The 16,528-nt window shown below is 32.3% G+C and overlaps 1 protein-coding gene across 1 annotated transcript in view; it reads left to right on the top strand.

Moving 5' to 3' along the window:
- The first annotated feature begins 2,001 nt into the window (after positions 1-2,001).
- ZNF280C (zinc finger protein 280C) overlaps positions 2,002-16,528 on the top strand; it is a 44,340-nt gene continuing 29,813 nt past the window's right edge. Inside the window, exons 1-7 of the mRNA XM_063084084.1 lie at positions 2,002-2,149; positions 4,639-4,704; positions 4,805-4,938; positions 7,673-7,784; positions 11,148-11,318; positions 11,462-11,568; positions 15,006-15,226. Of these exons, the coding sequence (XP_062940154.1) occupies positions 2,014-2,149; positions 4,639-4,704; positions 4,805-4,938; positions 7,673-7,784; positions 11,148-11,318; positions 11,462-11,568; positions 15,006-15,226 (947 nt within the window). The 5' untranslated portion in view covers positions 2,002-2,013. The remainder of the gene's footprint in view (positions 2,150-4,638; positions 4,705-4,804; positions 4,939-7,672; positions 7,785-11,147; positions 11,319-11,461; positions 11,569-15,005; positions 15,227-16,528) is intronic.

The following is a 16,528-nucleotide window of genomic DNA, read 5'->3' as shown; positions in this document are numbered from 1 at the left end:
ATGAAAATTATAGTTATCTTACACTTACTGCTCTCTCCAAGCATCTCCCAATATATAGTTATATCTCAGTTTTTGGTTAAATCATATTTGATGTTTTCATTATGACCATAATAAATATTGTTCACTGATGAACACAGTACTATGGTATTAAAATGTTATGGATACATTTCCTTTTCTCTATCTCTCTCTTTTTTTTAATATATCCTGCAACTAAAATTTTTCATTTTTTAAATTAGCTAAGTTTAACATCAAGGTCTTGGGTTGGGATCTCCGTACTGGCCAGCTGCCAAATAAATAATAAATAAATAAATTTAAATATAAATTAGCTAAGTTTATTAAAAGCTGTGGACAAGCCTTTCCAAATCCTTCCATAGCCTCTTAACTCAATTTTCTACATGATAAAACTTGTCAGATAATTTAACAATTTACTTTTTAATCTTTTTTAGGGGGTGGCAGGTCTCCTGGGAGTAATGTTCTCCAGCCCTCCTCTGGCTGGTTGCTCCGTAAGCCTAGTGAACAGCTTTTGTCGTGGGACTTTTTCCTTTGTTTTTGTAATATATTAAATGTCATGTTTTCTGCATCTTGTGTCTTCCTTCTTGATTAAATCTTACATTTTGATGGATTCTTCCTGAGAAAGAAAAAGTGAATGAGGCAAATTTGTATGATGTTGCTGGTTTCTATTCTTGATGAAAGAATGTGTACCTCATGCTTGATGAGAAGAGTGACTGAGTATACAATTCTAAATCAAAAATTATTTTCACTAAGACTTTTGTAAGCATTATTTTAATTTTCTTGCCCCCCACCCAGATTTTAGGATATTCTCCTGGAGTTTTTCTTGTATTTTCCTTTGATTGCCTCCCTTCTTCTTTTCTTCAATTATTTTTCTGGAGCTTTTATTAGGTGAATATTGTACCTTTGAAAGTGATTTTTCTAACAATCTTGTCTTCTTTATTCAGTATATATATTTTTTGTCTTTTAGTTCCACATTTACTCAACTTAGGCATTTGGGTTTTTTTTTCTAATTGAAGTTTGGCTGCCTTATTTTTAATCTTTTTGTTTTCTGAATGTTACTTTTACAAATATTCTTGTCTTATCTCTGTAAAAATGCTGATCTTTCACATAGGACGTTTTCCTCAAATTTCTAGTGCTCATTGGTTGTCCATCCATATTTAAGAGTGAGGCACTAAAATGCTTCCTAGGAGTTCTGTGTGCTTATTCAGAACTTTTAGGCTGGCGGTATTCACAGTATGTTCTTTGCTTAATATCTTCAGGTGAGAAATGTCTAATCTGCTCTGGAATGGAATAAACTTCACTTAATTTTCCTATTTTCAGTCTAGCACCTCATCTTTACTTTGCTCTGTGCCTGGTATCCCTGAATCTGGTTCAATTTTTCTAGTTTATCTCCACCTCTTGCCTCTTATTCTTAGTTTACCTCCCTTTTGTTAATACAGATGGGTTTTTTCAGATAATGGTTAGGTACAATCCTTTTTGTAGATATAATCATATTATAGTCATATAACTGAAACTCACTTTGATTGGATTTGATCCTAAAATTTATTGGCCACTGTAAATAACTTCTGTCCTCCATTATCTATCTATCTAGCTAAGTTGGGTTTTTTTTGTTGTTGTTTTGTTTTTTGTTTTTTTTAAGATGACCGCTAAGAGGATCTTAACCCTTGACTTGGTGTTGTCAGCACCACACACTCCCAAGGGAGCTAACCAGCCATCCCTATACAGGGATCTGAACCCGTGGCCTTGGTGTTATCAGCACCACACTCTCCCAAGTGAGCCAGGGGCCGACCCTAGCTAAGTTTTACTAGTTTAGATCTTACAGACTGAGTTCTGAGTTTCTTCCTTTTGCTGCCATGTACTAACTACTGATACCAATTCAGTAATTGCTGTTAGAATTATTAAAGTACATCTTACATATAATACTCTGTATTGCAGGAAAAGTATTTTTCTTTTTGAAAATAAGGTTTGCTTCTTTCCTTTTGAAAATTAGGCAGTTCAAAAATGTCCCAGCTCGTCTTGGAATGTGAAGAAGAAGATCTGGAACCATGGCAGAAGAGAGTAGAAGAATCTAATGATGAAGATGATGATGAACTGATCTTTGTTAGGGAGATATCAGGTTCGAGACCAGCCATTTCACGTAAGCATTTACTTTCAGTGAAGTGAAGTTTTATAAGACGGTTTCTAATAGAAAAACCTGTGGGCTGTCTTATATGTCCTTAATGTCTTTATTTTTCTGTAAGGAGTTGGAGGTAAGAGGAAGGGTAAAGGTCGATAGGAGCTTGTGAGAATTGGGGGGTGGGGAGTGTGGTTGGAGACCGGAGTAATGAGGTGAGAGGTTAAAATATCAGGTGGGAGAAGAGGGAAATAACTAAGTTAATTATGGGTTAAGATTACCAGACAGCATTGTAGGCATTCCGTGATTGGAAACCATAATTTTTAATGGAGCCAAGTAACCTGTTTATTTAATTTAAATTTTCTTTTCTCCTTAAAGCCCAGATGTACAGAAAAGGAAGTGTTCAGAATGCTTTGCTTAAATCGGAATATACTAAATAAGTTTGTGTTAGTGTCTGATGGGGATTTTAATGTCTAAGCACCTGCCTTATCAAAGTGTCATCTTGATTCATGGCTACAAAATGCATAGGTGCTGCATGATTGTGCAGTCTCTGGTCTGTATACCAACATGTGCTGTAGCTTCTGGCTACACCCATCTTCCAGCATCTACTGTTTATATTCATGAAGGAGGGAGGACATGGTCTTCAGCCACTGTACTTGGGCGATGCAGGCAGTCAGCACACTTTAAGTCCTAGAAAAAGGTGTCCAGTGCCTTTGGAGATTATTAGATTTCTCTTAGAGTAATCAGACTTGTTATTGTTATAATGTCAAAGTAAAGATGCTGGTGATACTTGTTAAAATGTCCTTTCAAAAACGTGTGAAATACGAGGGACAACATACTAAATTTCAGAGGAGAAAAAGGAAACAGATCCTTTCCCATTTTATTTACTTTTTTTAAGCCTGTAGCCAGCATGTAAGTTTTCTTGCCTAGTTCTTCCTTTTCTTTCTTTTTTTTTCTTGCCTTTCTTGACTCTAAACTTGGAGTAGCACTTCTATTCAGTTTTATGAGAGATAGAATAATTTAGCCAGTTAAATTCTCAGTATCATTTCCTGTAGCAAATTGGGAGGTGCTAAGTGAAATGCCACTTTAAAATGAAATAGGTGTATGTTTGGCATGTTTATTGTTGATAGTGGAACAGAAATTCTCTTAATTATTGTTTCTAGTCACTGTGACAATTTTTATGCTGAAATATTACCATATTTCAAAATTGTTACTCAAATCATCTTATTGAAAGTATGACAATTAAGATTCAAGCTGGATTTATATCAATTGTAGGTGACTGTTAGCAGTACTCAACGATAACAATGTGTATTAGTTTTAAATGATTCTATCAAAAAGAAGATTGATCCCCCAGTGGAATTTCTTTTCTAAATTTTGACTCAGAATTTAAATGATTTTATTGATGTTTTATGTGTAAGCCTTAAAATATTTTTAGCATATGGAATATGAGCTAAATGTTTATATAGAACTATCGTAAGGGGCTGGCCCCGTGGCTCACTCGGGAGAGTGTGGCGCTGGTAGCGCTGAGGCTGTGAGTTCGGATCCTATATAGGGATGGCCTGTGAGCTCACTGGCTGAGCGTGGTGCAGACCACACTGTGCAGAGGGTTGCGATCCCCTTACCGGTCAAAAAAAAAAAAAAAAAAAAAGAACTATCATAAGTGGAGTGGGGGGAGGGAGGGATTGTAAAAAATTCATGTTTGCTAGACTGCAACCACCAAAAAGTAGGAATAGCTCTTTAATGGCTTAAGTAAATACTTATCTTGAATTTCTGAATGAAAACAATATAAAGTTGTTTGAGTAGATTGTTCTCCAGGAAGACTTCTGTAGTGCTTAGTCACAAGGGTACTGCATCTCCATGATTAGAAAACAACCGTACTTTTGTGTGATCCTTTACTTTATAAAATTGTTTTATGGGATCTGGTTCTTTTTTACTAGGAGAGAAAAGGAAAAATTTTGAGGATTAATGGGATTTTTTTTTTATGCTTTGGACTTTTTCCTGATAAACAATTTTAGGTAAATCTCTGCTCTTTCAATTTTTGGTTTGATTCCTCAATATCCTAGAAGTTCAGAAGTTCACATGGCTGCAAGAGTGAGCAATCCTAAGCTGATCCAGAGCATCCTGTCAGGCTGAAATTAAGTTCTGGTGTAGTAGTAGATTTGAAACCCCTTAAGTTAATCAGATACTCTAGTAAACTCTAGGTTCAATTTAGTCTTCAGTCTCCTATAATTTCCCATTTCAGAACTCAAGAGTAATGATACAGATAATCCAATCAGCTTGTGCATAATGAAACTTTCAGGCTTTTATGGGTGTGAATGTGGAATGGGAGTTGGGAAAGGGCTTGATTTCAAGTCACGGGAACCTAAGTCTGTGCACAACCCTGTCACTATTAAGGGAAAGAAATACACTTCAGTTATTGATTGTGTATGTATATATTTTTGGAAAGTTTTTTTATTATCTTAATATATATTTTATTCAAATAACAAATTTTTAAATAAATACAATTTTTATAGATATTTTGAACAGAGGTAACTCCAGCTCATCTTCAAAGAGAGTAAAGGATGATGCTCTTGATCCAGGTACAGTATTACTGCACTCTTTTAATTTTAAAGTAAAATATTTTGACACAATTGGTTATATAGAAATATATTCACTATATTGTGTAATTTTAAAATGCAGGTATCCCTGCTATATTCAGGTCTGCAAATCAATGCTACAAAGACTCAACATCAAGTCCGGTGGCTGCCTTGCCTAGATTTAGTCCTGGATCTAAATCTTCACAAAGCTCTGCTGTTCAGAATGAGTCTAAACCTGTAAGTGTTTCTGAAATTATACAGTCAGCTCAGGGACACATTGGATATTATAACACCAAGTTAGAATTGTGAACTGTCATAGCTAGTTACCATTCCAGTAGAAGCATATTCACCATCAGACAATGTCACCATCTTTATAATATAGCTTAACCAGTATCCAAAGTAATAACTGCAGGAACAAATTATCCAGTATTGTTAAGAAATCAGGTAATATGCCTAACAGGTATAGTATTGAAAACTAGGCTATCTAAGCGTGAATAAAAAGGTATAGTCAGTAATAAATATTGCATAATGGCAACATTTTTAAGATTGTAAACGGAACCAGGTGTTCTTAACTGGGAAGATTGTACTGAAGTCATTGTTGCCATTTATTCTGAAAGCATATCTTCATAGTTTAGTTTTTAAAACTTTTAACAGAAGTAATAGATAATACTTAACATTTATTGGGCTGTTAATATGTGCAAGTCTTTGTGCTAAATGATATATGTAAGTTAATCTTACTCAGTTCTTATGACATCCCTATAAGTTAGGCATTATTATTATCCCCATTTTATAGTTAAGGAAACTGAGGGTCAGAGAGGCTAAATGATTCACTCAGGGCCACACAGCTGGTAAATGATGAATCTGTGATTTCAATCCAGGTTAACCCAGAGTTTTTAAAATATGCTTGTATACATTTTCATCCATACATTTAAGTATATACTTAAAAAATGGAAGCATTGCCTTACAGTTAAATGGTTTAGTCCACAGACCCTTGGGGTTCCCAGAGACTCAGGGGTCTGTGAGGTTAAAATTATTCTCATAACACTAAGACATTTGCCCTATCACAGTATTGCCATTTTAAAACTCCAGGTGATTGTAATGTGCAGCCAGGATTGAGAATGACATATATGAGGGTACTTCAAAAGGTTCGTGGAGAAATAGAATTGCAAGATAATACAAATCTTTCCATGAACTTTTTGAAGTACACTCATATGTTCTCAAATTGAGTATTCTATGTAAGGGAATTTTCTCTAAATTTTTTTAACTATTTCATTCTCTTCACCTCACAACTCTTTCAGGCAGGGAGGGAGATTATTATTATTATCTCTTTTAAAGTCAGTTTGATATAGCCTAAGGGCCCAGTCTTTGTGATCAGACAGATGAGGGTTCTAATTCCAGCTCCATGATCACTAACAAGTTGAGTTGTCCTGGGAACCTTACTTAACCACACTCAACCTTAGTTTACTTATTTATAAAATGGGAGATAATATTAGGTCTTTATTAGTACTGTTGTGACAGCTACTTGATATAATACATGTACTGTGAAATATGCAAGTACATTTAAAATACAAAATTATTCGTGGCTATTCAGTTGAAAGGATAAATGACTTGAAGCTCAGAAGTGACTTGCCGAACGTTGCCATAGTTAAATAAATGGACAGATCTTCTGAATTCCAGTCTATTGCCTATTCTACCTCACCGTTGTATTTGGTATCTTTCTGAAATATATTATGAGACACAAGAAATTCCCAATTGGAGAATTATTTTAACTGTTGAATAATGTGTCTGCTCTCTGACATTGTGGTACTTAGTTGACCAGAGTTGTCACCTCAGAAAGGGTTTAAAATGTTAGCTTTATTTGAGGAACTTCTGTTAAAGAACTATTTTTGGAAATTGCAAGTGAATATTTTCCATTTTTAAATGAACATATTTAGAGAAAATATTTACCTTGCAGGAAGATTGTGCTTGGTTACAATTAAATCATAGCCATTATTGCTTTTATGTAATATACATTAAGGTTCAAATGCAGAAATTTGCCTGTTATGCCTCATATTCTAGGAATGGAATGGTTTGGGTCAATTCAAAATCTGTCTCCTTAACTTCTTAACAAACCCGTGTCATTAGAAAACTTAGTAGCAGAGTAAAATTTGTAATACCTAATTGTCTCTCAACTTGTAAGCACAAAACAAGCAAGCAAAATCTTTATATTCCCATTATAAAAGTAATGTGTATGGGGAGCAGGTTAGAAAAGAGACAGAGAAGCATACATACTGAATTTTGATTTTTGTATTCTGAAGATGGTTAGTGTGGCATGTAGACTATGTCAATCAGGACCATACATATACATATTTGATACCTATTCCTCATTTTTCACTGAACATTGTATTGGGAACATTTTTGTTTGTCATTGGATATTTCTCAAAAACATGTTGTTCCATGATAGTCTGTCATTTAATTTACTTAACCATTCATCCATTGTTGAACATAAAGGTTTTTATTTTTTGCTATTATAAACAATTCTCCATTAAACATTTTCATTTCTTTAGCATAAATTTTTAGAAATGGAGGAATTAGTATAATTGATTCAAAGGATATGACCTTTCTTAAAAAGCCCTTGATAATTACTGCTAAAATTTTCTTTGCAGAAATGTTGTACCAAAATATAACCTTTACTTTGCCAATAGTATTATCTTTATTTTTTAATTTTAACTTTTTATTTCAAACTAATTTTAGATTTCCAGAAAAATTACAAAATAATACAGAGTTCCCATATACCTCTCACCCAGTAGATGCTAATTTTGGCAGAGAGTAATAATTACTTTTGTGTTTTATAAATTATTAGTAATTGATTCATTAAGGTTACCTTTATAGTATTGGTATGGAGTTAAATTTACCTTTATAAAAGTTTATGAAAAAATAAAAAATAAAAAAATAAAAGTTTATGAAACAAAAGAATTGTAACTTTTTACAGGATTTTACAAAGAATTCATCGCAAGTTGGATTGGATGATTCTTCAGGCTTACTGTTTGACTTGACCCAGGATACAATATCTCTGTCCCCAAAACCGACAACTTTTACAGAAGGTTTGGTTTAGCACTTTTTTATAAAAATCATAAAAAAGAGACTTGATGAATATACATATTTAAATGAATTTCTGTTTTGAAGTCCATAGCTTCATGTTAAGTTTTTCATATATTGTAAGATGGAACAGAGCTAATTATTCCTGAATGTCTTCTTTGGGTGATTTTGTTGTTGTTGTTGTTGTTGTTGAATTTTTTACATTTAATCTTACAGTAAGGAATGTTGCTATAGATTGGCACAAACTCTCAATGTCATAAAAGAAAAGACTGACATAGTCAAAATTATTTTTTAAATTCTGCATGGCAAAATATACCATAAACAAAATAAAGGTTGCATAATATTTAGTACATTGTAATACATAACACAGACAAAGTTTATTTCCTTTAATATTAGAAGAAATTCCACAGACCGGTAAGAAAGGATGAGTCAACAATCTTGGGTGACTTTTTATAAAATCGTATTTAGGGCCGGCCCGTGACTCCCTTGGGAGAGCGTGGTGCTGACAACACCAAGTCAAGGGTTAAGATCCCCTTACCAGTCATCTTTTTTAGAAAAAAAATAAAATAAAGTCATATTTAATAATAGAATATTTTTCTTTCTATTAAGTTGGCTGGCATGTATTCTTTGAGCTCATTCTCACTTGGAACCATCCGTAGGCTGAAAAATATTAATATAATTTCCGTGAGTCAGGGCAGTTTCCCTGATACCTTAAATACTCTGTAAAAAAAAAAAAAAAAAAAAAAAAAAAGTATTAATTATTTGGAAGGCTATTAGTATGAGAAAAAGTATGTGGTCATAGTTAGTTTCTTAATAGGCTAGTATCTATCCAAATAAATGATGTAGTTAAGTATGATTGTATTATAAAATAATAGAATTGTATTATAAAATGGCAGAACTAAAGAAATAGTGATTTGCACATAGTAAAGTACTCAGTAAGTATCCACTGAAGAACTAATGAAATTTTGCAGTTGAAGAAGAGTTACAGTTCTCTGATTATCTACTATAACTTAGTTCTTCATTAACCTGAAATGAATTAGTATGCCAATGAAGGAATTTCCTCTAGTTGAAAAATTCCCTGTAATCAAAGCAATGACTATTTCTAGATTTTAGCTAATTTGATGTATTTCACTAAATGAAGAGAGGGACACAATGTTTTTGAATGTTTAAATTGTTGACTAACAAATTTGAATATACAACATTTACCAAACCAAAACAAAAAATTTATGGTAATATGAGTACCAAAAATATTTTCCCATTTTGGTAATACTTGTTTTGATATTCACCTATGTAGGTGTTACTTATCAACTTGGTAAAATAGCCAAGAACTAAAATAAATGGGGAGATAAAATGGTTGTCTTAAGTCTGATTTTACAAACTACATGGTCTTTCATAGAAAAATTCTGAATTCTTGAAGCTTCTAGAGGGTAAAGACAGTGACTTCTACTCTCTCTCTCTAAAATTTTATACTGCAGAGAGTGGAACTTTGCCCTGAATGGTAAAAAGGGTTATAGTTGATTAGGAAGATATAGGTTTAAGATTCTGTTCTAAAGATTTTTGTGACCTTTATCAAGTTACCTAACTTCTTTATATCTCAATTTTCTCACATTATTAAAATAAATACTTCTATTTTTCTCACACAATGCATTTATTCTTCAGACCTGAAATAAGCCATTTGGAGATAAAATTTTAATTCTTGCTCTGCTTATCTCAGAGCTTTCTTGAGGCCCAAATAAGATAAGTGAAAAGTAAAAAATGCATTATCAGCTTTAAAGACTTGACAACAAACATTTGTTAGGATGATAATTATGAATGATAGTATGTACTATGTGTTCAGAAGCATGATTAATGGACTCCTGTCTAGGATCATCATGGAATGTTCTTAGAGAAGGGTAGATTTAAGCTTGATTTTTAAGAACGAGAATGGGATTTTTATTGACACAGATAAAAACAGATGAGGGTAAGGAATAGCACGAGCCAAAGGCAACAGAAATAAATAAGTTAAAGGGTCAGAATTTAAAGCTATTGAGCTCAGAGTGATTTTATTTAACTTAGATTTTCTTGTGCTTAAAAAATGTATATATTAAAACAGCGTTTTTACTATCGATCCCATTATATAATCTGTTACCTGGTTCAAAATTGGTTGTTCAGCTAACCTAAGCATCTCAGAAGAATGTTAGTGATCACAAAAAAATCAGGCCCAAGTGCCTGCAGTATAGCTGTCAGTAATCATATACTTTGAGGATAGAAAAAAATCATTTCTATGTTATTTCAAAGAATAAAACAGATTTGACAGAGGAGCGCACTAATATCATACTCTTATTTTCCTGGCATATATCTACTCTACTGCTTCTCCTATTAATATACAGTTGAAAGCATTAAAATATGATGTACAGTTTTAGAACGTTTATCACAAAGTAAAATGGTATGTTATTTTCAAAATCACTTTTGCTGGGTCTGGTTATAGCCTAAACGGCCCCATTTCTCTTGTGAATGCCCTCAATTATATAATTCTTTGGCCTTTAAGGTGATGATTTGCATACTCAAAACTATTTTTAGCAATGAAATTCCTATTCAAATAAAATTTTATGCAAAAGCACAATAAATAAAACATAAAAGGAGAATTCTTTATCTGACATACCCATCATAATCCCTAAGATGGCCCCATTAGTATCAGGGGAACATAGTTTGAAAGCTATTATACTAACTCCAGACCTCTTCATATAAATGAGTAAGGTATTATTGTTCAAGATAAGTTATTTCCACTTTGTACAGGCAATTTAATCTAAACCACCTGTCAAGTTGTTAGGTGGAAAAAGAATCAACTTGAATTTTTTATTAGACATCTTAAGTTTTTTGTTTTAAGTATCTTAAAGGGTTTATCTAAATTTTTAGAATAAATTTTTAAAAAATTTTACAAGCTCAAATGCATGTAAGCGTCTAAAGATAAATTAATTTACAGGAACTTAGCTCAGGGTGTTCTCTGTGCTTTAATTTTTATTTATTTTATTTTATTTGTTTGCTTGGAATTTTTTGGTCTGACTTCTTTCATGATACCTGTATATGTGTTTCTTTATTTGAAAGCATCTTTAGAATTTTCTTACGTAAAGTTTGTTTTATGAATTTGTCGAATATATGTATTCCATAGTAGCTGTTTTTTCAATTTCTTTCTACCCTTTGATCATATAAATTTTTATCATTCTTTTTTCTCATTTGTATAATATGATAATTCAATCATATTACCTTCAATTTAGCTCCAAGATATTCTTAATTTTAAATGTAAGGCCATTTTGGTAGCAGTTTTATATAAGCAATAGTCTATACTAAAATATTTACCAATTTCTTTTCTACTGTTTAAATTTTTGTAGGTAAAGATCAAACTTTGCCTGTATCAAAATGTCCTTCTACTTCTAAAGTAAGCAGTGTTGATTCAGAAGACTCAAAGACCTATGAAGATGTTTTTGAAATAAGTTCCTCTGGTTCATTGTCTTTAGTTAACTCTCCTTCGCTGACATCTTCCCAGTATGTTCTATCTCAAGGTAAATATGAAATCTGGCTTATAAAAAAGAAATGATATTATTTATACATAAATTTTAGAAATTGTGATAAGTTTTAAAACTTTTACTGTGGTTTTTAAGGTTTTGAAAAAATGGATTTGAGTCATAAAAGTCTTTTGTTTTAGGTACGAATACCTCAACTCAATATAAAACTGGAGTGGCTTTCCTAAAACCTTGTCCAAAGTGTAACGTTCACTTCGATCTTTTGGATCCTTTGAAATACCACATGAAGGTAAAACTTTTTTGAGAATTCAATTATTAAAAATGTTTATAAATCTCTGAAAATAGTGATACACAGTAAGTACTGGTTTGTCCAGATATGTGAATAAGAAATCTTCTCATATTGGTATTTACATATCACTTAAGTAGAAATTAATATTCACAATGATTATCTTTAAACAAGATTTAGAAGTTCTTCCCAATCATGAAACTTTAAAAATTAAGTTTATATACACTATAGTATATGCAAATTTCATTTTCATTTTAAATGAAAATAATGTATTGATCAGAATATTTTACTGACTAAATCATGCCATTCTTCAAACTTCTTGTAAAGCAGGCATTTTATTAGGTGCTTAATCTTTCATATAACTTAAAAATTCCTTTTGTTCACTTTATTTTTTGTCCATGGTAACGTATGCATATCAGTAAAAATCTTAGCTTTGCATATTGATTTTCAGCACTCAGAAATAAACTCCTGATGATGGAGCATTTCATATGAAATGATAGTTTTAACTCAATCCAGAATATAGTTCGTATAGTTATAAATGAATTCTAGCTTTATATTGGTGTAGGAATTTTCAAAGTACTAAAGAAGTATGGGGTTTAGATAACACTTCACTTAAAGTATTTTAGTAGATATTATAGTATTCTGTTGTGTCTACGTAAAGATAGTCTGTATTCTCCTTGCATGCCCAGTGTAAATGACAGGAAGAGGGGAAGGAGGCAAGAAAAAAGGCAACATAGATTATAAATGGGAAAGAAGGGATGAGAAGAGTTCAAAGCAAAGAAGCAATTTAGGAAAAGGTATTTCCCACTATTTCAAAGACTGGAAAATTTTTATTGAAATTCAGCATTTTACAAAAAAGTAGGGAATAAAAAGGAGTGTTCTAAAATCACAAATACGAATCTCTTTATTCTGGGGCAGATGTGCATTGGGTCGATCACTACTTCCACCTCCCTGAGTGTGTTTGAGAAAGGTGAATACAAGTCTCACATTATCACTATTTTCTTTGATATCTTTCAATTCTGTTTCATGGTTTTGCTCTTTAGGCTATAGATGGGCTATATCTTATATCTTCACTGTAAATGCACCGTTTAGCATTTTAATAGTGTACTTTTTTGTCTTATTGTTTAATACTTTTTAGCCTGAATTCTGTTTTGTTTGGTATCGGGCTCACAACCCTTGCTTTCTTATTGTTTCCATTTCCCTTTTATATTCTTTGCTTATCTTTTATTTTCAACCCTTCTATATCACTTTGTTTTTGGTATGTTTCTTGCTTTCACCAGAGCTGTTTTTTCTTTTGTGACCCTATATGCAAATATCCTTTAGGAGTTGAGTTAAACCCATTTATGTTCATTGGTAGGAGAGATTTAATTGATCTGATAGATTTCACTGGTCTTGGTTCTGTTACAATTTTTTGCTACGCTTTCTTGCCATATCTTTTTTTTTTTTTTTTTAAGTCCCTCACTTTGTGGTGGTTTTGTGTCTATGTACTTTGAGTTTTTAGGAAAGTTTTTGTTTCCACCCGAAATTGTTTTATTATATATTCTTGTCTTTTTTGTTAACCACTTTTTTTGAAGTATGATATACATACAAAAAGCTGAACATATTTCATGTATACAACTTGATGAGTTTGGAGATAAGTAAATAACTGTGAAACCATCACAATATATACCATAAACACATCCATAAGCTCCAAAAGTTTCCTCCCCCCCTCTTTATTATTTTCTTGTGATAAGAACACAACATAAAATCTGTCCTTATAGCAAACTTTTAAGTGTGCGATACAGTATTGGTAACTATATGTGCTGTGCTAAACAGTAGATCTCTAGGACTTGTTCATCTTGAATAACAGAACTTTTGTACCCTTTAACTAATACCTCCCTGTCTCCCCTCCACCAGCCCCTGGCAACCACTATTCTACTCAGCATCTATAAATTTGACTATTTTAGCTTCCTCATATAAGAAGAATGTTGTGGTATTTGTTCTTCTGTGACTGACTTATTTACCTTAGTATAATGTCTTCCAAATCTATCCCTGTTGTCACAAATGATAGGATTTCTTTTTTTGTGACTGAATAATATTCCCTTATATGTATGTACCACATTTTCTTTATCCTTTTATATGTTGATAGACATTTAGGTTGCTTCTGTGTCTTGGCTATTGTGAATAATGCTGCAGTGAACATGGGAGTGCAGATATCTCTTCCAGATTCTATTTTCAATTCCTTTGGATATATACCCAGAAATGAGATTGCTGGATCATACTGTAGTTCTACTTTTAATTTTTTGAGGAACCTCCATATGTTTTCCATAGTGACTGCACCAATCCATATTCCCATCAACAGTGCACAAGGGTTCCCTTTTCTTCACATCTTTGCCAACACAAGGGTTCCCTTTTCTTCACATCTTTGCCAACACTTATCTCGTCGTTTTGATAACAGCCGTTCGAACAAGTATGAGGTGATATCTCGCTATGGTCTTGAGTTGTATTTGCCATATAATTAGTGATGATTAGCACCTTTTCACATTCCTGTTGGCTATTTGTATGTCTTTTTTTGAGAAATGTCTATTCAGTTCCTGTACCCATTTTTAAATCAGTTTATTTGGAGTTTTTTGCTACTGAATTGTAGCAGTTCCTTATATATTTTGGATATTAGCCATTTACAGACATGTGGTTTGTAGGTATTTTCTCCCATTCTATTTTTGTTCTCCAGTTATTTTTAGAGAATTCTTCTAGAGAAATTCTACAGCTGAGAAGTGTGTACAATAAAGACCTTAGTTTTATCTTATTGGGGGGAAAAAGGCTCATGTATGAAAATGTTCCACAGTAGGATCAGTTTATATGAGGTCTTGATTTTACTCATGAAATTTATTTCCCCTTTAAATATTTAAGCATTCTATATAGAATATGTTGAGGTTTTCAAGGTGTAATGATACTTCTTTCTCTGTGTTCCATGCATTTTCTAGCACCTTGAGTCTAGAGAATGGCAAGTTAGCTGTGCTCAAAGTCTAGTTCCAACCAGGCTCTACTGAGATAATGTTATTTGGTAATTAAGCTTATACATAATAGCACGTCTTACCTTATAAGCTATATTCTGACAAAGATATGAAATATAATTTTTTTTGCCAAGAAACAGATTATTATTGAATATTTACATCTGAAAAGAAAAATAACAAGGAAAAAGGTATTAGATATATAGACATCCCTGATCTTGAGGTTTTCAATTTGTTTTTGAAGCTATTTCTTTATTAAGATAGTAGGTATTCATTGTTTGAATTTTTTAGACTATATAAAGGAGGAAGCCAACATTTGGTGAATATCTTTCCAGATATATTTCCAAGCATGGTTTTACATGACCTGGCTCTAGCTGTAAACACAGAATCATTTTTTGATATATAATTTTAAAAAGAGATACAAGGCTTATATATTTTTTCCTCTTTCAGCATTGTTGTCCAGACATGGCAAATAACTATTTGGAAAGTGTTAAAGCAGAACTTTCATATGCCGAATACAAAAATAAGACTGGTTCAGAGAAAGAAAAATTGGTCATGTTAGTAAATGACTTTTATTATGGAAGACATGAAGGAGCCTTTGGGGAAGAAGAGAAGACTTATACAACCTTTAAATGTTTCAGTTGCTTGAAGGTTCTTAAAAATAATATTAGGTATGTAAGTAGTTATTTTTCCTATTTGAAAATTGAGATACTACAGATATGAATATTGTATCTATATTTTTCTGTGCCATCCTAGGTAAGCTATTTTAATGTTCTGCTAAGAACAGAGGCAGGTTATCATGTGGAAAAGCTTGTGTTCTTTCCTGTATTCACCTGGATTCACCTAGTTTGACTCCTGAATTCACCTAGTTGTATTTTTTCAACTTAAGAAAGGACAAAATGTGTTTTAACTTCGGGGAAAGTTACTTATTTTTTGTGTATTTATCATTGAACTAGGAGTTATAATGAGATATTTTTATTTTCTAGCTGGTTTTGAATCTCACTTTTCTTCATATCACAAGAACTACTTTATCCAGTTTGACCTCCTTCATAGTAATCTTATTTAACGGTGAAATTTTTCAATTAATATTTATAACTCTTAGCACATTTGCCTTGTAAAGAAAGTGATTTTTTATTGTTGCTGTTGTTGGCTAGCCAGTATGGGGATCCTAGCCCTCGCCTTGGTGTTATCATAAAGTAACCTTTTTTTGATGATCTTCTTTAGAGAAGTATCAGGTCTGTGAAACATGTCTGCTTTGATTTTATAATTTAACACATTTTAAAACACAGAGATTTAATTCCCAGTGGAATTTTCAAGATTTTATACATATGCTTTAAATTTTAGGAACTTGTTCTTTGCAATTTTTGAGTTATATGGCATGTTACATATATGTCATGTTAAGTGCAATAGTAACAGGACATATCTATCAGTGTTTTACATTGCTTATATAGCTTGACATTTATATTAGGTGAAGTTGTTTTCCAACATTTTGTTATAAAATTTTTCAAATATTCAGCAAAGCAAAGTAGAAAAATGTGTACAGTGAACATCTGTCAATTTACCGTGTCAATTCTATCATTAAAGATTTTACTGTACTTGCTTTACCACATATCTATTCAGCCATAGAACCCATCTGATCTTTTGGATACTTTTCAAAGTAAATTGCAAACATTTACCAAAACCAAAAGAGGAAAGAAGATATTTCAAGGTGTACCATAACCAGGTCTAATGAGAAGTAGTGTTTTAGAGACATGAAAAAGAAATAAATGTTAAAACTTTTATGATGATTGATATCTAGGTTGATGACATTATCACTTCAAGATTATTTCCTTTAAGGACTCATAGTGAATACAGGTTGAGCATCCCTAATCCAAAAATCTAATGTCCAAGATCTAAAATGCTCCAAAATCTGAAACTTTTTGAGCTCCAATATAATGCTTAAAGGAAATGCTCATTGGAGCATTTTGGATTTT

Source organism: Cynocephalus volans, chromosome X, assembly GCF_027409185.1.
Source record: "Cynocephalus volans isolate mCynVol1 chromosome X, mCynVol1.pri, whole genome shotgun sequence".
In the NCBI taxonomy this organism is placed as follows: domain Eukaryota; kingdom Metazoa; phylum Chordata; class Mammalia; order Dermoptera; family Cynocephalidae; genus Cynocephalus; species Cynocephalus volans.
Note: the sequence above shows the minus strand (reverse complement) of the source record. Positions and strands in the feature narration are given on the sequence as shown.